Here is a 21,630-nt window from a genome sequence, read left to right on the forward strand (position 1 = left end):
TAATGAAATTTAATATATGCCAAGTGAACTACTTAGAGTCTTCTTGTGTACCAAGCGCTGCATATTCATTCTTTTTCCTGTTTCAATTACCTCTGTTGATACATACTAATATTTGCACTGGATTTATTGTGCCAAAATGAGAAGGAGGCTGAATCACATCCAAGGTTAAGGTAGTCGTAGGGAAGCTATATTGTATCCAAAGGGAAATTCAGCTAGGAAACCAACACATCTGCTCCACCAAGTAGAAAAACAATTTAAAGAAAATGCTGTACTGGAATGTTCTCACTGGAGCTGATGATGTGACTAACAGAAGCAAAAAGCAATATATGACTCAGTTCTCCACAGGGAACTTCTAGAGTCTGGAAAAAACGTTGCATTTTCCCTTGTTTCATTAATGGGAATGGGAGGGGTTAAAAGTCTTGTGAGTATGGATGGCATAGGAAAGAGAGGGCATGTTGGGTGGTACTTTGAGCTCTGTTTCAGATTCCTTATGTGATTCAGCAAATCATTTAAGAGATTCAGAAATAATTACTGCTCAAACATGTCATTTAGTCCACATGTCCCACATGATTACCTTTCCTTCTGGGTCAGTCTTTTCTCTTTAAAATGTGGCTAGTGATACATCTCACAGGATTGTTATGATCCTGTTAATGACAGTAAATCAGGCTGAACTTTTTAGGTAGGAGACATCAAGGAAGTGTAGTACTGTTGTTATGGCTGTTACTATTGCCTATTGTAGATTATGCTGTCACAACAGAAATTGCATCAAGTTAGCAAGATGTAGCAGCAACTTACAGGGGACCATCCTGAAAGGAAAAGTCCCCCTGCTAACTGTACAGTACAAGAAAATCATACCAACTCTCTATACAGCCACTGTATACATTCATCAGAGATAATGCAATCCAGCAGCAAAGCCTTAGACCTTTGTTTTGCCAGTCCTTTTCTTCCTTTGCCCAAATACTACTCAAAAACAAACAAACAAAACAAAACAAAAAAAAAAAAAGGGAAAAGAAAAAAGGCAATATATTAATAAAGGCAAAAGAAACTGGTTTTCTGAAAGGGACCCAAAGAGATTCAGATGTAATCGTATCTTCCACGTCATGCCCAGCCTTAGAGATAAATTCACCTCTCCTTGGGCTGAATCTCCTTGGTTGAGAGACCCTTTTAAATGCACTTTCAAACTCTGCTGACATAAGCATTGTCAGAATAACAGTAGCTAAGCAGAATGCCAGACATATTCAAATAACTGGTTGGGACAGCCAATATAGAGTAAAATATTCATGTTCCTGTTTGGAGCTTTTCCAGAGGATTTCTAGAGGAGAGTATGAGAAGGGTTGGATAGAGTGTCCTCTTTCATTAGAAACTGTCCTTTTTCACTAGAAATAAAGGAAAAGGTTTCTTGTCTACATTTCTTCCTCAACGACATCTGTTCATTGTGAAGATTCACTTGTGGTATAACTACATAGAAAACAGTTATGTTTGTACAATGTTAGTCAAATATAGCCTAATTTTCAGGCCAAGGGATTATAAATATTTGACAGAGGAGTCAAGCAGATTGTAAAAGGCACATACTTTGTTAGGTCTCAGGCACCTATCCATACATAAGGCTGTGCTTTTCATTGCAAGCTCTTTGGGAGAAAGGGGCTTTTAAATTGTAGTGCTCTTTTGTGTTCGGAGCATTTTCTTTTCTTCACCTCAAACCGCATGTAAAACTTTGTTGCTTTCATGAGCAAAAAGGTACTGAAAGAGCTAGTGAGCAAGGGTGATCAGAGTGCCCTACAGCAAAGAAACCTAATGGGATCTCTTGATCTAAGCATGTTGGATTCTGTTAAATGATCCTATTGATGCCCAAGGTTGAGTTCCCACTGGATTAGTAAGAGAGCAATGGATTTCACTTTGTGTAGGACAGAATGATATTTCCAGTCAAGCCAATAAGAGGTATTGCTTTGGTGCACCTCACCTTGCAGCCTTTCAACAGTTAAGCAAAACTGCAATGCTTGGAGGAAAGGAGGCTGTCTAAACTGATATCCTTCTTTTTCTTTCCCAGATTACCTGCTTCCTGGACAAAGGGGAGAAAGGCAGCATTTGACACTTTTCTTTTTCTTTTTTTTTTTCCAGATACAGAAGAATAAAAATATATTAAAAAAGAGACTGCAAATTTCTTTCATCATTTTAGCTGAGCTTCTTCATTCCCGTTCTCCTCCTCCTTCCGCAAAGACCAGTTTCTGGGGAAGGCGTTAAACAACTTTCAAAACACTCCTCCTCCCACTGGCTACTTCACAGCTAATGACTCTGGGTTCTAGGGTGGGGGCCTTGGTTTTTTGGGTCAGTTTTATTTTTGTTTGTTTGTTTGTTCATGTATGTGTGCATTTTTCTTGTTTTTTGAAGTTTTTTGTTAAAAAAAAAACAAGTGGTGATTTCCTGATGCAAATGGCTCCATTTTTCTGGACAGGTCAAGCAAACAGATGAGAGTCATCTTCAAAAGCTGGTATTGCCCTTTGCTATGTCTCAAGCTTGTGAAACCAACATTAGCATGATGCAAAAGAATATATATATATATAAAAAAAAAAGAAAGAAAACTTGTTAATACTTCACTTTTACTCTTTTTCTTTTCCCTGAGAGCCTTTTCCAATTGCTGGTAGACAGAATTTGGCATCAGTTTTACCCTCGCTGTAGAAGATTTTATTAATAAGGATGGCGAATTGGTAGAGTCATTTGACCATTTGTTAGGATTTGATGTCTTTCCCAGATGACGCAATGGTAGCAAAATGTTTTTGTTTCTAGACAGCAGGCAGACTCACTCAACCCTTGACTTTGTTCTGGTTTTGCAGTTAGTAATAGGAAAGAAATGATCAATGAAAGCGATATTCCCTTGGGACAAATTTTGTTGTCAGACTCTAAGAGCATGCACTAATGTCCTGCTTGATGTGCCTGCCTTAACTTGATATTACAGTTAATGAGCTGTTTCCCACATTTGTTCATGGGCTACTAGTAGCCACTCTTTGTCTGACCTGAAGATCTAAGAGGAGAAGGGCAGCAGGGAATCACACGGATCGATTCTTACTTTCATCTCAGTGTGGTCTTTCTCTCATCACTGACTGAATGGACAGGCCAAAGAAACGATAAAGCATTGCTGGAGAAGTATGGACAGACAAAACCAAAATGAAAAAGTGTGTCCTAAATACACTGTTGGAGTTGGTGGATAAAACTGTCTTACCCAGTGAAGTTAGACACATGGAAAATAGCCATCATTTTGGCCCATTTTAAAGAAGAAATGTTAAAAAACTAACTTGCTTAGACCTTGATTCAGGAAGGTATCTTTGTATGAGAAACATCAAACATGTATGTAAGTGCTTTTCTGGCTTGAGATCTTGGTAGGGATCCAGTTAATTGTAAGTAATTTTACCTGTCTATGTGGAAATCAAGACACATACGTACACATACAACTGTTTTTTGCCTAACTCCTTTTTGTTCAGGATGAGGTCTTGCTGTGTTAGTTGTGTATATATTTTATAAGGACTCAGACTGCTGTTATGGCTCTTTGCTATGTAGAGAACACGCAAAACATTGGCTTAGGAAAGTAAATCTTCAGAGTTTCTTTTTCATGTTCAAAAGCACAGGACTTTACCACCAGCCTATATTAGAGCTTGGGTCTCTGTTCCTGCTTAAACTGTGCATGTACAGGGACGAGCTTCCCCCAACACTGGCAAAGATCACAGCAGTGAGCTCAGCCTAAATCCACATTTAAACGTGAATACCTTCTCACTCAGGAGTGTTTGTATCTGGGATTTTGGTTATTGAGGCTAGAGACTTTTTGAGTTCTTTTTTTGGACACTGGAGTTTGAGTTTGTTCAAAGCCAGAGATTTAGATTAGGTTCATGCTGTGAAAAGGTTGCACTTCAATCACAAAAATAGCTCTTGCAGTTCTTAGAATTAGCAGTTGGCTTCACTGAACCAGCTCATTTAAACAAAATAAATAGAAGGGCACATAGTGCTCCCATTTGTGAACTCCTGGTTCAACCTGGGGTAGATTTTCTGAGGAAAGCAGGGTGCTGGGAGGACAGTGGCCAGTCAGAGCCACGTGCAGTCAGCGCCAAGCACACTCCATGTTGTGTGACAGGCAGAGGGCTGTGTCACCACGTAGCACTTTCCCACCTTGCCTTTCTCACGCTCCATCAGCATTCAGCCCTGGTAAGAGTGGTAGAATATGACTTCCAGTCCTGACCAGACTCTTTGAAGGCACATTGATGAAATATCAATAATGCAGAACTAAAATACCACAACAGTGAGTCAGTCCCTGCTTAGTCAGACTTCTCCCTGAAGTCAGGGGGAGCATATCCTCACCAAGTGTTTGGTCAGAGGTGCAGGATGATTTAGTCAATATCTTTTGAATTACCCTTACCTAATGTACAGTGACTAAAGATGCCTTAGATTATGCACAGTAGAATAATAATAATAATTAAAAAAACCTAAATCTTTTTCTTCATCTGTTTGTGATATATTTTTTTTTTCTTTCTGGGAATGACTTCTTTCAGACAGTGAAGCCAGACTGCTTAATTCATGGCTGGTCAGTCCTTGTTTCTCATGCACTGGCACAAAGGTGTGAAATCAGACTGGAAAATGTTTTTCCTCGATTGTTAGGGTTATTTACCACCGGCAGGAGCTAATAAGGGAAGTGGTGGGTTTGCCATCCCTTGGGGACTGCAGATCAGAGCTGCCATTCTAGGATAGATGCTATAGTCAAAGTTACTGATCTCAGCATACAGGTATGCAGCAAAATCTTTTGCAATATACAGGGAGTCAGAGCTAGCTCAAACATTCTCCTGCTCTTTTAAAATCCTTTGAATAAGCTACAGTGGATTATTAGCATTTTTTAGAATTTTTTTGTCGTCATGTAAAAAAAATCCCCATGAAATCTATTAGCTTGGAAATATATAAAGTGAAAGTGAAATCTAGAAATTGAAATCCTACAAAGAGACTAGGGCAGATGAAAGCATCTGTTGTGGGGTCCCCTCCCAGGATCTCATGTACATTGCCCTATTCTGCCCCCCTCACCGCCTGGAACACTCTGCAGCGTTGTGCTAGTGCATTGTGAGCCAAGGAATGGTATGTGTAGACACCTCCCAGTTAAACTAGAGATCAGCCACTGTGCAATTGTGTAAAAAAATAATAAAAATAAAAAAAAAAATTGCAGAACTGCTTTCTCTTATTTTATTCCACAAAAGGAAACCAAAGAGAAAAAAATGGAAAAGAATTAGGTGTTCATCAGCTAATAGCCTATGTTTATAAAGAATGAGAAAGGATTTCTGTTCTTACATCCTTACCTAACTTTCTCTAGATATATAGAGTTATGTTTTCAGATGCCTGCCTTTTCCATCCTCAGTAAGACTATACAAGAAATTAATAAGCCAGAAACTTTGCAAATATAGGGCCCAAACCGTTGGCCTCATGCTGCAATTCTACAGAATTGTTTGGGAGTGCCCACCACTAGGCACAAAGGGGTCTCCTGGTGCCAGAGTGCTTCTTACAGAGGGCAGCACAGGCTGGGAAGCTGTGTTGATAAAGACAGCACTCTTCTGCCTCTGCGCAGGGACTGCTGGTGCTCTCAGAAAGCTCTGCCTTGCTGGAAGAGCACTAGGCATCTTCTGCTTCCCAGAAACTGTTTTGTAACTTGAGAGGGAGAATCCAGGCACTTTATCCTCTTAAAACAGGGAGGGAGGGATACCATTGCAAGTATCCCTATCAGTTTTTTTTCCTTTAGCTGGGACTGGTGTTCAGGGAATTAGCAGACCTTTGACTCATGGTGACATAGTGCCTGAACTCCTGGACACACTATCATTTAATAAAAAAAGAAAAGCAAGCAATATGTTTGTATAGAATCATAGAATAGTTTGGGTTGGAAGGGACCTTTAAAGGTCATCTAGTCCAACCCCTCCTGCAATGAGCAGGGACATCTTCAACTAGATCAGGTTGCTCAGAGCCCCATCTAGCCTGACCTTGAATGTTTCCAGGGATTGCGCATCTCTCTGGGCAACCTGTTCCAGTGTTTCACCACCTTCATTGTGTCCTGTTCATTATTTAAATGGTTCAAAGGGTGACAGTTCTTTGGGCTGCACTCAATCTGTGACTTGAACCTTGCGTTTCTGTGACAACATGCAAGAAGTGTTCACACGCATGAAAGAAGGGATTTGTCTATTTTTAAATTAATTTTTTAAAATGTAAAAACCTGTGATGCACCCTCTCAAAATGCTTAAGTCAACCAGCTTTCTTTACAAATGACACAATTTTTTTTTTTAAAGTTATATGATCAGATTTCTATGTTTAAATATAAAAAGATGGTGGACATCACTAATGTTTTCCATGTTTGAGAAAAAAGATGGATGCCAGAAGCCAACTTTTTTTTTTTTGCTGATGATAAAATAGGTGGTAGATTAAAAAAAGAAATTTTGCAATTTTAGACTTAAAACATATTTCAGAGTAGTCAATCTAGGCAGAGTGATGCTTATCTAGAAGTGCAGCCTTTTGTATAGCTCCAGCTAGTGTAAGCACACTATGTATTAATACAGTAGGATGTTTAGCATTAGAATGAATCTGGAATTTGGGAGCTTGGTTCCTGATGGGTGAATGAAGGAGGCAAATTCCTTTTTCTCATTGTTTCTTTTATTCAAGCACAGATTTTGTGGTTGGAGAGAAACATTCCAAAGTGTAGTTGGTTATGCCAGAGAAGAATGGTATATGGTGGTGTTTTGCAAACTACGTTTTGAAAATGCAAATGTTTGCATATGTACTTAAAAAGTCTTACAAGCTCAGTCTGGAAGCAAAAATATTTCAAACTAGATAGCTGATAGTGCTGTGCTGCTTTGTAATCAGAGTTCACCTGGCTAAAGGCAAATACTTTCACTGTTAGTCCTTGCAAATTCTACAGTGGGTCCCAAACATGGCTTTTAATTAAAAAGCACAATAATCTATTCAAATTAGAAATGATGGAAGCTGACAAGGACAGTACGTTTTTGCTTCAACTAGAATAAACTAGTCTATCTCCAGGAACTCTTGAGATGGTCTTAAATATTTCTTATTGGCTCCTTTTTCCTCACATTTCATTTTATAATAATGAAACTCATCAGCTTTTGATGATCTATACCATATGTTAGCCATTTATACTCAGCAAATGACAGCATAATCAAGTCCTTTTCTCTTACTGTTTTTTAATCCATAAGCTCACCCAATAATTAAAAACAACAGAGTGATCCTGTGCTTTTCACATGTGTCGAACGGGTGCTGATCTCAGAGCTGCGCTGGCGCAGTGTCTGAACATCAGCACTCAAAAGCAGGAACGTGCTGGCTGAAGATGAGAAGGAGCCCTGCAACACTGACTCTGTGCAAATTGCTCCAAGGAGTGAGCATCAGTGCTGGCCAGGTAGAAAGGAGGGAAAAAACCCCATGCTTTCACATTTTAAGGCATAAATTCAGCTCCCTCTGAAGTGGGTACAGAGGTTTTTCCAATTTGTGTTACCCACAACATGAGCAGGTCTGCCTCAGTCTCAGTTTAGTGTCAGGTGTGCATCCTAATGTGGTGCTCCCCCTGCTTCCACAGGCAGACAAGTTTTGCGATCCCAGACAACCCTTTCCCTGTCTGATTACTGTGATCAAAGCAGGAGCAGGGCAAGTGACCACTGCCAGTGCCATTATTTTCTGTTAAAATGAAACACTGGCCACACATTTCCACTTGCTGAGACTGCCTTCTTGTTGCTGCAATGTCCCTTTTGATCTCCAGCAAGCACAGAGGGTTCTGATCTGTACCCAAGCAGGACCGGGACGCATGCCTATCTGTGAGGCATCAACTCTCCCTGCTCTGGTGACTTGACCACCAGGTAGAAGAAAGTGGAGCTACTTCCAGGCAAGCTGGCTGGGGATCTGAAGCTGTTTTAGCAATTTATTTACCCTCATACCTAAGTGCACAACAGCACTCATTCACAAGCCTCACAGCACAATCTTGGCATTTTGTATTCTTTCGATTTCTTCCAAGTGCATATGTGTCAACTGCTGTGTACTCATAACACCCTGGTTTTACAAGCTATCCAGTGGTAGGAGGAATATATGTAGTCCAGTTGTCTCTGCTGGTGGTCGTAGGAGTGCGTCTATCAAACAAATACTTATGGCCATTGGGGTTTTCTAGTGATAAAACCTAGCAGTAGAATGGCAGAGTGAGCATTTTCCTTTTCTTCTCGCTTGGATGATATTTTTATACACTTTTATATGCAATTTTTTTAAATATTTGCTATTTTTATTGTAGGGTTCTGGTTGGGTTTTTACCAGACCTTCTGGTTGTCTACAGGCCCAGATTCTCACAGGAATATTTCCCTTCCCTTTTCTCCTCCCCCTTCTTCCCTGATAGACAAAAGCCATTGCATTTGCAACATGAGCTTAGAGCGAAGTAACACCTAGGGCCTGATCACTCTTTTAGTTGCACTGAAATCAAAGGAAGTTGCATGCAAAGTCCTGCTGGTCCCACCACACATCTGGGGCCAAAGACTAAATAACCGAAACACATACAGCTAATCACATGCAGGGCAATCTGTGTAAAGCCAATGTATTAGGGTGGTACTGTCTTCCTTTGCTGTGGTAGGAGCTGCTTCCACCACAATGTGTTTGAGGAACACCATATATCTCTCTTCATTCTGATGATGCTACTTCTTGTAGGCACTTCAATCAAAGTCATACCCTAGTGCACTGACTGCCTTCAGCAGGGAGGAAGGGTGGACATTGTGGCTTAACAGTGACAATAGATTTCACTGCTCTTGTGGTTAACCTTACACTGACAGGTCCTAAATAAATTTAAGAAACATTAAACCTATTGGTAGGAAGGATAAGGGGAAATTAACCAAATTCAAGGGTCTTGGTCTTGTAACAGTAACCTTTTCTCAGCTGGCATTCTGCAGGGAATTCTATGTATGAAGTTGAACATAAACTTTAGAGTATGTTTATATTAGCAAAACTGATAATGGAGATGTCTTTTTTGAAGTGAACTAAAACAAGCAACAGACACCTGTTCTCTAATATTTTTCAAGGAAGAAAGAGGCAGGTTGTTAAAGCTATTTTGCACCAGGGGATAGAAAACAAGTTAAAATACATGCTGAAAGCAAAACTCAACGCAAGTTTGCTCCTGGGACTGGGTGGGTAGGGTAATGAAAAAAACCCTATTATTTGGTTTGTTAAGACTCATAAGGAAAAAAAAAAAAGCAAAACCGAAATTAATGATGCCATGTAATGCCAAGTATTCTCAACTGTTCTGGGAATAATTTTAAACAATATGTATTTATTGTTAGTTCCTTATTTGAAAGAAGAGGCTTGTGGTCTCTAAATGTATAAAACATTTTTCAACATTCCAGTTTTTCTGTAATTGAGTCCATGTATGTTCATCCTATTACCAAATAAAAACAATGAGGTCTCTGCTCCATTTGAATTAAAATTGTAGAAGCGTTCATTTTGTTCTTGTGTTTTCTACATCCGATACAGGCACGGCACTTGCTGTTTGCTTTCCAGCATCCAGCTCCCCATAAAGTACTAGTAATAATCAACTTCTGGTTTTTTTTAAGTGTAGTGGGAACATTGCTTGGACAGTCATTGCTCGCCACTTGCCCCTGTGAGGAATTAGTGGCATTACCTAATACCTAAAGACAGGGAAATCGTGGTAGAGAGTTCAAATAGCTTATTTAAGGACCCCGAGGTAAATCTCTACCCGTTTGGGCATTAGACATGTCAACCTCACCTTTCCCCTTTTCTCTTTTGACTGAAACCACAGCCCGTAAGAGCAGCTAAACCAACGACAGCACACCACGTTCATGCACACTGAAACACTTGTTTGTGTGATATTTTTCTTCTGTGCCACTTGTAGCATGAGTATCAATCCCACAGGGCTGGTGTCCTGTGCTCTGGTGTTGCTTATAGACCTCCTTCCACAGCATTTCAGCTACATCTCTACATAGCACCTTCTACAAAGTATTGTATTCCACAGGTAGACTCGGGTGGTGTCTGTGCAGGAGTCATCACACCACACAAGTAATGACCAGAATTTTCCCATCTTGCTGCTGTTTTTCTATTTGATCTTTTCCTTAAAAAAGGAAAAAATAATGATTAAGAGTGGCAGAGACCAAGCCATTCTCTCTAAGGAGGATGTAAAGTTCAGAGATGTTCAATACAAGTGTGAAAGGATTTGTGCATTCCCTTTTGCCAGAAATTCCTGTTTCAATTCACTCCTTTCCTCTCTGGGAGGTTCACTGGAATTGATTTCCTGAAGAACATGCAATCTGCTCGCCACTGTACCTGCTTGTATTCTTATACCTTACCGGCTTTGTTTGAGTCTGCATGTATCTCCAGTCCAGTGCAAGCAGAGATGAAGCCAAGCTGCCAATTTCTGTTAGATATTGAGGGTGTTGATAAAGTCAGTTGTGACCTTCGAATCAAAACTACTGACTGCCACATAAGCAAGCAGGGAGAAAAGATGGTTTGGAAAAGGCATCTAATGATTTGGGTGACTCACCTCCACTTGCAAATACAGTATCAGAGTCCTTTCTCTGGCACGTATAGCCAATGACATAAATATCCAGAGCCGTTACCAACCGATGGTTCCCAAAGTGATGCCAGCTGCTTGCTGAACCACCACAGAAGCAAGGTAAGTGCTGTGTAACTGCCTTCAGAGCTGTACCAGGCAGTAAAACTGGCAATTGTCAGTTCTGTGAGGACATGGAGGTAGCTGAAGGGAAAGCTGTCTGAGATCTGGCAATAGTTCATAGGTCTAAAACTTAAGAACATGAAATTTCCAGAATCAATAACTTGGGTATCTCAACCCAAACCCGGTAAGTGATAAAAAGAAAGATACTTTTGATATTGACTCCTTTAGATGGAAAGGTCCCCAGAAGTGAGGCTACTTTCCCAGTGTACCATGGATAAGAAATGGCAGAAAGAAGACAACAAACACCTCGTAGTGATGGCAGCACTACAAAAAGCATTTTTCATAGCTGGCGGGACTACCATTCATCTATCTCTGCTGAAACTACTCTTTCTTTTTAAAGGTCCGGTGCAACGTTCAGCTGACTTACCAGGCTCGGGTTCCTCGACAAACCGCCTTACATTGCCAGGTCAGTTGGTACCACCTCACTCTAATTTGCTTATATGTGCAGCTTTGGAAATAGGCACTCAGAGTGCCTACTATTTGGAGATGGACGTAAACAGATGACTTCTTATCCAGGTATGGCATGACTTACACATCACATTAAAAAAGTTAAACCCATTCACTGGGATTGAACAAATGAACTGTTGTTTTTAATGGTCTTTACGGCATTTCAGGTTTTTTTAACAAATATCTTACATTTTGTGGCTTGCAGTGCAGGCTTCACAGATTATTTTAATTTGATTGGCAAATTAATTTGGGCCTTTATCACATGGACATAGATGCTGAAGGGAAAAAAATAAGGCTGTTTTGTGGACCCAAGCATAGCTTTTTTGTGCCCTTCCCATCTACCAAATTCTGCTGTCTCTATTTTATCAAGATAACCATTTTCTTAATCCCTTCATCCTTGTCCCACACAACTGTCAGAAGAAAGGGAGGGTAATATGAAGCAGTTGTTACACAAAATAATGGCTTAGTGTGAACAAGATACTATGTTGCATGTGCATATGCAAGGGCATTCATATATGTATGATTCACAGTATGTGAAAGAAAGAGTAAGTCTGCAGGAAGACAACAAGAAATCACCAAGAAAAAAACCTCCAAACTTAAAGCAAAGTACTTTAAAAGTTTTGCTACAGATATTTTTATCAATGACTGCTGTGCCAGCAGCTGAGGTATGGTGTGGCTCCACTTATAGATGCCGATGTGCAGCAGAATGTTTCTGTGCTGTTTCAATTCTCCAAGCTGCTCATGGTGTGATGCTCTTTCACAACCACCACCTTAGCAGATTGTTTCCCCAGGCATAGCTGCAGCCACCCCTTGGGTGTAAGGAAAAGAACGAGCAGGGATGTGAGAGATTTCAAAATGCTGTATTCCCTTAATAAAACAATGTGATCCATGGATTACTGTCCTGCTCAAGAACAAGAATGGATAATCACTGAAAGTGAAATTTAAACCTCTGTATCTAACCCAAGACATTTTTTAGGTAGAAAGCGTGGAACAAGAACTATCACAAATACATCTTCTTAACTTCTGAAGTTGCTCACCACTGGCAGTGACAATAAGTATTACCTGTGTATGTTGCCTATTTCTTATAGGGTCCCAGCAGTTATTAAATTCTTACATTTATATTCATAGGGGAGGCTACTACAATGGATGTTTTCACCCAGGATTTTCTTGCAGGTGGCATTTAGAGGTCTTGCTCTTTGGAGAGATTTTGGAGAGGTCTTGCTTTTTGGAGAAAATAAAAATATTTTAAGGAAAAATTGTGGAATAAAACATTCATGTCACACTACAGTGATAAGTCTCATCTAATATAAATAGCTCTAATTTCAAAACTAGTTAACTTTTTATACATTTTGGCATGTTTGCATTGGTCCCTTGTTTATTTTTAACAATGCTTACGCAGGGTTTTTCATCCATTTCTCCAACACTATACTACTTTTAACTCATCGATCTATTAATGAGTACCTGCAAACAACAAATCCCACATTCCTTCTTATGTGTGATCCTTGTTCTGAGCCTGCAGACCACAATTATAATAAGAAGGTAGAGAACATAAATGCAGAAGAGAGGGTTTTGGCATAAGCTACCAGGTACAGTCCTTTCATTATTGCTGACTTGCTAAGTGACCTTGCTCAAACCCTTCTTGTGTTCTCCAGTTTCCTCGTCTGTTTGGGAATCATAATATTTACTCCCCTTTAATACTATCCAATCTAGAGATGTGTTGTTATGATTAGAAGAACAGCAGCTGGGAGGATGCACCTTCAAGAGAGGGGAGCAATCAACCTAATAGTGTCCCTTTTTGCAAAAAGACACTGTGGATTTGTTGCCAGCCTTACTTCCAGTAGCAATATTCACTGTGATGATCTGATGTTGAATTATAGGAAGGTGCCTTCTGTCTGGCACTTACAGAAATGACTAACTGTGTTTTGACTCTCTCTTTGTTAGATACCTCCCACCTCAGTGTATGTTTTGGCACCAATTGGTTTAGGGACCCAGGGGGGTTTCTCTATTTGGCTGTTTAACAGTGGTACCTTCCTGCTCATGCCCTGTTACCGTGGCTTACACAGCAAACTGTTTACTCTGGTACAGTTTGCAAATCAGCCCTTCCTGCACAACTATTTACAGTATGTGATGGGGAGTAGATAATAGCGCAATATTTTCCACGTATGTAGTCCAGTCATGCATTTTGTTCACAGTCATTATGGTGTTGTTTCTTTATGCTCTGTATAGATCATGTTTCAGGGGGGTTTCTTTTGCTGGAAGCAGCCACTAATTAATGTATGGCTAAGAAACAGTGCTGTAAACACACACACACAATTTTGTAATTGAGAAAATGCTATTGTCTTGCTGTTTTTTCTGCTAATCGTATGCGGCTTCTTGAATAAAAAGGGGAAGCTTTATTGCGTTGGGTTTAGTCTCACTTCTGAAGGAGTGAGGCTGACAAGAACAGGCACGTGTGTGCGTGATCCCATCCGTCTCTTTGCTGGCAGGTTGGTGAGTCCTCCTCATCGCTAACATTTGAAGCTGTGCCTTGTCAATTTGAAGTGCACAAGAGGAAGAAACACGCGAGAGGTCACAAAGCTGGGGAAGTTTTATGATGTTAGGTGGCTGCGTGCAGGAGAGAGCCCTGCAAGTGCTCCCACCTGGGCTTGACCATTGGTGAAAACAGAGTCTGCCGGCAGCTCAGCTGCATCTCACAGTGCCGCAGGGAGCCCAGCTGCCACGGCCATGTCTGCTGCCTGCTGGAAAGAATCCTTTTTTTCAGTGCAAAGAGGATGAACCAACAATTTCTCCAAGGAGCCTGTGCTTTGTATGGTGAGGAAGCACAGTAGGGGTGCTGATGTACCCAGAAGTATTGTTTACAATCACTGAGCGACCACATTTTTCTTCCTGTGGCTTGGAAACATTTGGAAGTCTATTTCTGTCAGGATCTTACGAGTGCTCATAGACCTCGATGGCTGGGCCCAGCCTCCCCTGGGACCCCCACCCTGCCCGTCTCCTGCCAAGGGCCCAGGGGACATGTCTCAGCTCAGCCTGGGGCCTTCAGTCCCTGCCTGAGCCATGTTGTAGGTGAGCCCGTCCCTGCCCCTGTCTCCTGGATGGGCCTGGCACCTGCACTGCAGAGTCTTACCGACTTGTCTATGATGGTATCTTCCCTAACCTCTCTTAAGCCCTTTTATATTTTCTCATTTTTTAGGTGGAGCTTGAGTGACTCTAGTCATACATACCTTTACTTTGATTGGTATAAAATTCTCTCACTTTGCTTTTCAAGGTATATGCTAGAGAAAATTCAGAGCACATGCTCAGTGCAGGGAGCGGTCACACCTTGGAGGTGGGCAGCTTCTGGGATGCAGGTGTGTTTTGGTATTATAATGATATTATAATGAACAAAGTTCACCCAAAGGACATAACGTTGCGTGTCAGTACCCCAGAACTGGGCACGTGTGATATAAATGAGAAGTAGGGCATTAGCTAGACAGAACCTCCATTATTTTACCTCTTTGCTTCAGTGGATTCAATGCAGGGACCAACCGTTCTCGTTCCTATCTATCGTTCCAGTTCGCTATCCCTCTGATCACAAAGCCTGGCCACAGCATCTCCACTCCACTCCACCCTCCATGTTACTTTTCAGAGTCAGCATACCAAGCTCCCCTGGTGTTGCTAACATCTAAAGTTGCAGGTTATGCTGCTTAGGGAACTACCATGGAACCGATTCTTTATGTGTCCACTGCATTCCACCCTGGAGGTTCAACTTCCCTTGACAGGGGCGGGGGCTGTCATACCATTAAGTCACCTCCAGCAATCACTCCACAGGCTGTCCCTGTGCCCAGGAGGCCCAGGGGGCTGTCCCTGCCCTTGGTGGCCATGCACTGGCCCAGTTGCTGGGTGTCCCTGATGCCTCCTCTGCCACCCGTCTCCCAAGGACAAACCTGGTGCTGTTACTCTTCTCTCAGGCCATGGCAGAAACCAACCCTGCAGCCCACAGACCACCCCTATTAGCCGTCCCCTCGCTGTGCCACAGCTAAAGCCTATGAGGCCCCACTGCCAGGAGGACCAGGGACTTGCTCTGGCTGGACACAAACCCTTTGTCCTGGGGCGCGAGGGGAGTGATTTCGACAGCCGCAGCCTGAAGGAAAGCCAAAGTGTAACCTGAGCCATAGGTTGGGATGGTCAGTGCCAACAGCCCACCATGGAAGTCGGTCAAGCTTTGTGAAGCAAGTGCGCGGAGGTGACGCTGGTGTGGTGGAAGGAAAGGTTGGTCGTATTCAGACCTAGAACATTTGGATCCATGACCAAAGCACAGCCAGGCAAACAACAGCTCTTCCAAACTGTAAAAATAGCCCATCGCTGCTATCGCTGTCTGTCCTGGTTTTGGCTGGGATAGAGTTAATTTTCTTTCTAGTAGCTGGTATAGCGTTATGTTTTGGATTTAGTATGAGAATAATATTGATTCTTTGGACTCTCTCCTTGAGGTGCCTCATCGGAAAGAGCAGCGTATTTTGTATAAACACACAGAATTTTCTTAACACTCCTAGGAGACTGATTCTTCCCAAGTTTAGAACATTTCTTGAGCATCTCTAATGGAGTGCAGTCTTGGCTCTCCTGCACCTCTTTCCTGTGGATCTTCCTGATAATTACAGTAGAATATCTCCTTTGTTGGCAAAGGCAGCAAAAGGGAGAAAGGAGAATCCCTCCTGGATGTGCTCCCTCAATTTAGCAGCAGAACTCCGAATTAGAAATGCCGGTATCCCTAGCTTTCCTGTGTCATCTCCCAGTAAAAATTCCCAATGAAATAGTTCCCTTACCTCACTGATAAATATTTTAGCTAAATCAGTAAATCAGCTTTACTGATCATAAAAGCCTTTCATCTTCCCTGTTGTCCTTCTAGGATTTTCTTTATCCTGCCTGCATAGTAGTTGAAGGCAAAAGTTGCAGTAGCTCTGCAGGGGACTGAGGGGTCAGGAGAGATGGCAGAAGGTCTGTCTTCAGGATGTCCCCACAGGCCACTAACCACAGCTGCTTCGGCAAGGGAACACATTAATGCCTTATCCATGCGGTGCTAGAGAACCTTAGTGCTTGCATGAGTGTCTGGAGATGGGTAAGGAGTACTTTTGTCTGGACCAAGCTGTCTCCCAGACACTATTTCCATCCCAGTGCCTCTGCAAAGCCACAGCATCCCCTCGCAAGGCAAGGACAGCTGGGAGAGACAGCAATATCTCAGTCTTCATCCTCATCTACACTCGCCTGCAGTGTCTTGTAGTGCTGAGGCCAAATTGGCCTCCTCCAGCACCAGTGCTGCCCTGTGAACCAGGTGTGTTTCATTGCTGGAACTCCTTCTGTGCAAAGGTGGTGGGAAGCCATGGTTGGGTCCTTTTCCAGAAGCAGAGGCAGCAGCATGGCAGTGGACTGCCACTAGCTTGGGGACAGATGTGAATGGGTTTTCCCCCTTCCAGTTTCCCGTTTTCTTTCCCTGCCGCCTTTTCCTTTCCCTCCAGTACTAAGTGCCGGTAGTGACCACTCAAATCCGATTTGCAGATGTGGCTGCTCAGCTGACTGTTCTTAATTTTTATCAGAGCCAAATTGCTTCCCAACAGGTATTTGTGTCTAAAAACCGTGCTATTCACTCAGTGACTGTAGTAATAACATTAAAGAAAATGACATTTCAATGGCTTTTTTGATGGGATGTGCCTTTTGAATGAATAGAAATGTTTATATCTATCTGCTTTAAAATGCTTGGAAAGGAAAAGAAAAGGATATCAGTGTTTTGCCTTGTCTTGTTCTGTTTTCTGATCAGAGTGGAATTGCTACGTAACAAGAGTGTTTGTTGCTCTAACAACTTTTAGTAGTTTGAAATACTTCACGATGACTATATAGTATTTTTGTCAATAAGCATTGTTAGCAATAATTTCCTTCTTATTGCAATAGGGTAAAAACTATCGCAAATGAGTATATTTGTAGGGAAGTCAGTGGAACCAGGAAAATTCCACCTAAAATTTTTACTATAGTGTACAGTAATTCTTGTGGACTGTGTTGATGCATCCCCTGGCTTCAAGCTCATGTGAAATGTCCATCATGCTCGATTAACTGAGGGCAGACTCCTCAATAAATATTTTTCTCCGGTTCAGATTACCCATGAGATTGAAGCTCTTGGCATTGTCTGGACTGTTAGTTCAAGTGATCATCTGCAAAATAATTGGGTTTTGATCGGCTGTCTTGTTGACCTCACCCAATGGATGCATGGCACATCTTAGGATCATTTTAAAGGGCAGAACTTGTGGCAGTATTTGGTACTCCTGTGGTTTCTTGACTCATGGATGAATGGTTTAAACTGTGGCAAATGTGGCACATTTGTTCACCTGCCCTTCTGTGTATGTGCCTCTGCTTCCAAACCAGTCTCTCATGCATTAGCTATGTCTGCTTATAGGAGTATCCATCACTGCTAATACAAAATAATAGCTTCTGGTGTAGTGCCTCAAGCTATTAATCTAATTGGAGTTGTGTGGAGTGTAGCAGTAGGCTGCTTTTGTGTTATGCATGGAGGGGGCAAGAGGGATGGGGAAATGAACAATTCTTGTTCCTCTATATAAGCATTGTACAAGTTGCATCGTTCTCTGAAATCTATTAGTTGTTCTGCTGTAAATGTGTTTGCAGATAACCTCAAATCCTGCCCCACTTTGACACGATATCTGTAGTTAAATCTAAGGTGCATCAGATCCAAACTATAGGGTTTTACCAAAAACTTAGAAGCAGATTACATACTCATTTCTGCTTAGCAGAACTCTTTGAAAATATATCAGTTAAAGGTGTGTGTCCCTCAGGAAGGGCATAGGGTGATATGAGGTTGGCAGCCCTTAACTGTAGGGCTGCAAGCAGAACCTGAGGACTAGTGCTGGGTCAGATCTTCCCGGCCGTCTACACTCATTTTTCATTTGCAGTTGTCTACTAAGCAGCAGCTCCAGCATTCATTCTTTCATCTGTGATGACCATTATTTCTTAAGCAAATCAAGGCATAATGTTGACATAGGGCAGGTGTTTATACCAAGCAGCTAGAGGGAGTTCTGACCTTTCTCAAGAGTAAAAAGAAGAGTTGTATCAAAGAAAGGATAAGAGGAAATACTGTGTGGATGCCATCCTAGCCAAATCTGAGGTTTGCATGGCTGCTGTTCTGTAACATGCTGGTTGCACATCCTGCTGGCCAGAGCAAACAGAGTGGCTAATGCACTCTTGCCTCCTTCCTAAATCAGTGTCTGAACGACACACAGATAGTCTTTCTGCATGATGCTACTTGTGTAACTATTCCAGTCTACACTGGCACTGTCCAAATACCTATTCTCTGCTTTCGTTGCCTTGATGGTAGCCATGATCTTAAAAAATAATTATTTATTTTCCCTAATTTAAAAAAAAAAAAAAAAGGAAATCCATGCCTTAGTGGCATCAAGGTTAGAAACTCGTAATACTTACAACACTCGATGTGTGAAGCTCCTGAAGCCCACAAAACCCCTGTGAGGTTAGTATTCTCATTTTTATTCCCATTTTACATGTGGAGAAACTGGGGTAAATCTTATAGCCCAGGTCACACAAGAAGTCAGTGAGAAATCTGGGAACAGAACTCTATAGAGTTCCGAGAGACTCTTTTCCCCATCCCTTTGAGTCACTAAAGCCTGAAGAAATTAAATGTCATGGATCCCCTTTATCAACTCCTGTATGAGGATGATAAACAGCACTGTCAGTATTCTGGATAAACCCCCTTAAACCTATTAGCCAAGTCATCTCTGCTGGCAACAACTCCAGTAAAATTCCAGTTAACAATAAACATTCCCCCATGCTGAGCAATGAAAAATCCAATAACAGTTTGGCTGAATCCATGCTGAGTACAGAAAATGGAATTAATCTGAAAAGTGGATGTGCCTCAAAGAACAGTAACTCACCTGGATATTTTTCAAGCTTTTAATGAATGTCAATCTAGTCTATTTGAGAACAGGAAGGATTATGATTATGCAGAGATCTGGATGTGTATTTCTAAAGTTTATGAAATCCATAGTTTTTTTGTTTCCCAAGACATTTTAGAGTATGATTAATCACTCAAGGAGTTTAACAAGATGAGAGTGTGACTGTTCTAGCATTTGATGTTCGCTAGCTCACACGGGAATCTTTTTGCTTCTTAGGATTCATGCTGAGAGCAATGACTTTTCTTTTAAAGTGCTTATCATGCTAATTATTGACTTATTACTTGGTTATTTTGCAAATAATAACTAAACATAAGATGAATACATTTTGGTCATATTCATGTTTAATTTTTTATTCTACCTAATTAAAGATGTAAGAAAGCAAGACATAGATTCAAATAAACAGATTCAAGAAGTTGGTAATAGTCAGATACATATGTAGCCCACTTGTGACTTTCACCGTGGCCTGTAGTTTACTGGAAAATCATATGAAACGCCTCAGATCCACCTATTACTGAATTCTGGGAAATGTGATTTCAAACCAGATTTATTGGCTTAAAATGACCTTGTTCAATGATATTTTGAAAACAGGTGTTTAGCTACCTACATGTACATAGGTAAGTATAAAGTTGCTTCTACATTTAGACTTTTGGTACTTTCATCTTCTGTCTAAACTGCTGTTTCCTAACCTTGATAATGTTCCTTGGGATTCACCTGTGTTGGTGTAGTCTTCTGGAATGTCCAAATAAGGGTATGATTTAAAGATCAAGTATTCCAAAGTTCTTAACTGCCCAAATTTCAATTTTTGGAGATGTCTATGTTTTTCATTCTAGAGTTTTACATCTATACTTATGATTCATATTTTCACTTTTTTTTTCCCCTGAACCTTTTCCTAACCCTCTGTAACCACCCATTAATGCAAAAGAGTCCTGGTTCTCAGGCTGAGAAACCCTCCTTTGCATAGACAGGCTGTGCCAAGTGGGATGGATGCAGCTTCTGAGGAATTCATTTCTTGTCCACCAGCAAGTGAATGCTAGGCATGGTAACCATCATTGTTCTTCCTTTGTCACCGCCAGCCATCAAACCTCAGCTGTGTCACCTCAGGAGGCCCACTCACAGCTCAGGAGACTATTTCCCAGCCTTCCACAAGAAATCGGAGGAACATCTGGTGAGATGTAAGCTGCTTGACCAGAGGGGAAGGATGAAGAAGATCCAACATATTTCCCAGAGCTGGAATAGGAAATAGCAGAAGACATAAAGAGGCATCTTCTGGAATGATGCTTCTCACAGGTAGTCAGAGGACATTGTATAATCGTTGCAGAGGCCACACTGCATCGTACAGCAGCTGCAATTCTAGATAAAAGCAAGTGTATGATTTAGCTAAACAATATAATGGACAGAAATGTTCTCAATAGCCTTCATATTATTGCAGCATGTGCCCACTTAGTACTAAATTATTGGCTGTTACCTTAAAAGAAGTAATTGTATACCACTATCTCCTGTCAAATTAAGGAACTTAATGCTTTCCTAGATTGTTGGACTCCTTATGGTGTTCTCAGTGTGACCTTCCGCCTACCACAGGTAAGACAACACCTCCTGTTTCAGACAGCCTGGGAAAGTTTTTTCTTGCCTAGTTGTACTGAGAATAAATGTCCTCCTGTCATTAGTGTGATGGGTATTCAGGCGGAAGAAGGTAGGAGGCCAGAGTACAGACTCCTCTTGCTTCACTCATTGGAAAAAGAAGACATAGCACAGCGTTAAAATTGTTCATTGCACAAACTCTGATGGACATTAAATAACACCGATTGTCTTTTGTGGCATTAATTTAGTTGACTTTGATCCCATGTGTTCTCTTGGTGCACAGAGAGCACCAAAACCCATGGGCCTGAGTGTCACAGCTGAACGTGCCCCCTCTGAAGAATTTCCTCTTGCCCCCAGGTTTTACACTGTGAGAAACAGTGGCAAATAACTTTTTGCCCTCTTTTTCCGGGCCCCTGGTGATTTACGTACCACCTCAGCTCTCCCTTTCCAGGCCAGTGAACTCTGTCCTGTTTGTACTCTCCTCACAAGCAAACCTACTCTACTTCTTATCTTCCTTGCTGCTTTTCTCTTTCTCTTTTCTTTTTTAATCTCTTTTTGAAAGGAGAGAATGAGTACTGAATGGAGTACTCAAGATGCAGGTATACCAGAAATTTATAAAATAATGTAATGACACTTTCTGTTTCATCTTCCATGCCTTTTGGAGTAGTTTTTAAAGTTGTACTTTCCTTTTTGAACCTCCTTGAGCACTGAGTAGTAGTTTCTGTAGAATTATCTATAATAAATCCTCATTAATTTATAGCCCAAATGCACATATGGAGTTGGGGAGTTGGGTTTGCCTCTCCCTATATGCATTGATCTGCACTTACCAACACTGAATTGGTGGTTTTGCCAATTATACTGAAGTAAGCTGCTGCTGCTGCTGCTGCTGCTGCTTCTGCTGCTCCTTTTAAAATTTTTTAACCTTAT

General features: G+C 41.3%; 1 protein-coding gene across 8 annotated transcripts in view; it reads left to right on the forward strand.

Moving 5' to 3' along the window:
* The window catches only part of PDE1C (phosphodiesterase 1C), a 254,737-nt gene that overhangs the window by 196,303 nt on the left and 36,804 nt on the right, over positions 1–21,630 (forward strand). For 6 of the 8 annotated variants that reach the window (XM_075053693.1, XM_075053710.1, XM_075053726.1 and 3 more), the window contains 2 exons: positions 11,073–11,138; positions 20,199–20,504. In XM_075053693.1, coding sequence (XP_074909794.1) covers positions 11,073–11,138; positions 20,199–20,368 — 236 coding nt within the window. In that variant the 3' untranslated portion in view covers positions 20,369–20,504. Of the gene's footprint in view, positions 1–2,118; positions 4,487–11,072; positions 11,139–20,198; positions 20,505–21,630 lie in introns of those variants that run through there. The other 2 variants (XM_075053744.1, XM_075053753.1) reach the window with 2 other exon arrangements.

Source organism: Buteo buteo, chromosome 2, assembly GCF_964188355.1.
Source record: "Buteo buteo chromosome 2, bButBut1.hap1.1, whole genome shotgun sequence".
Classification (NCBI taxonomy): domain Eukaryota; kingdom Metazoa; phylum Chordata; class Aves; order Accipitriformes; family Accipitridae; genus Buteo; species Buteo buteo.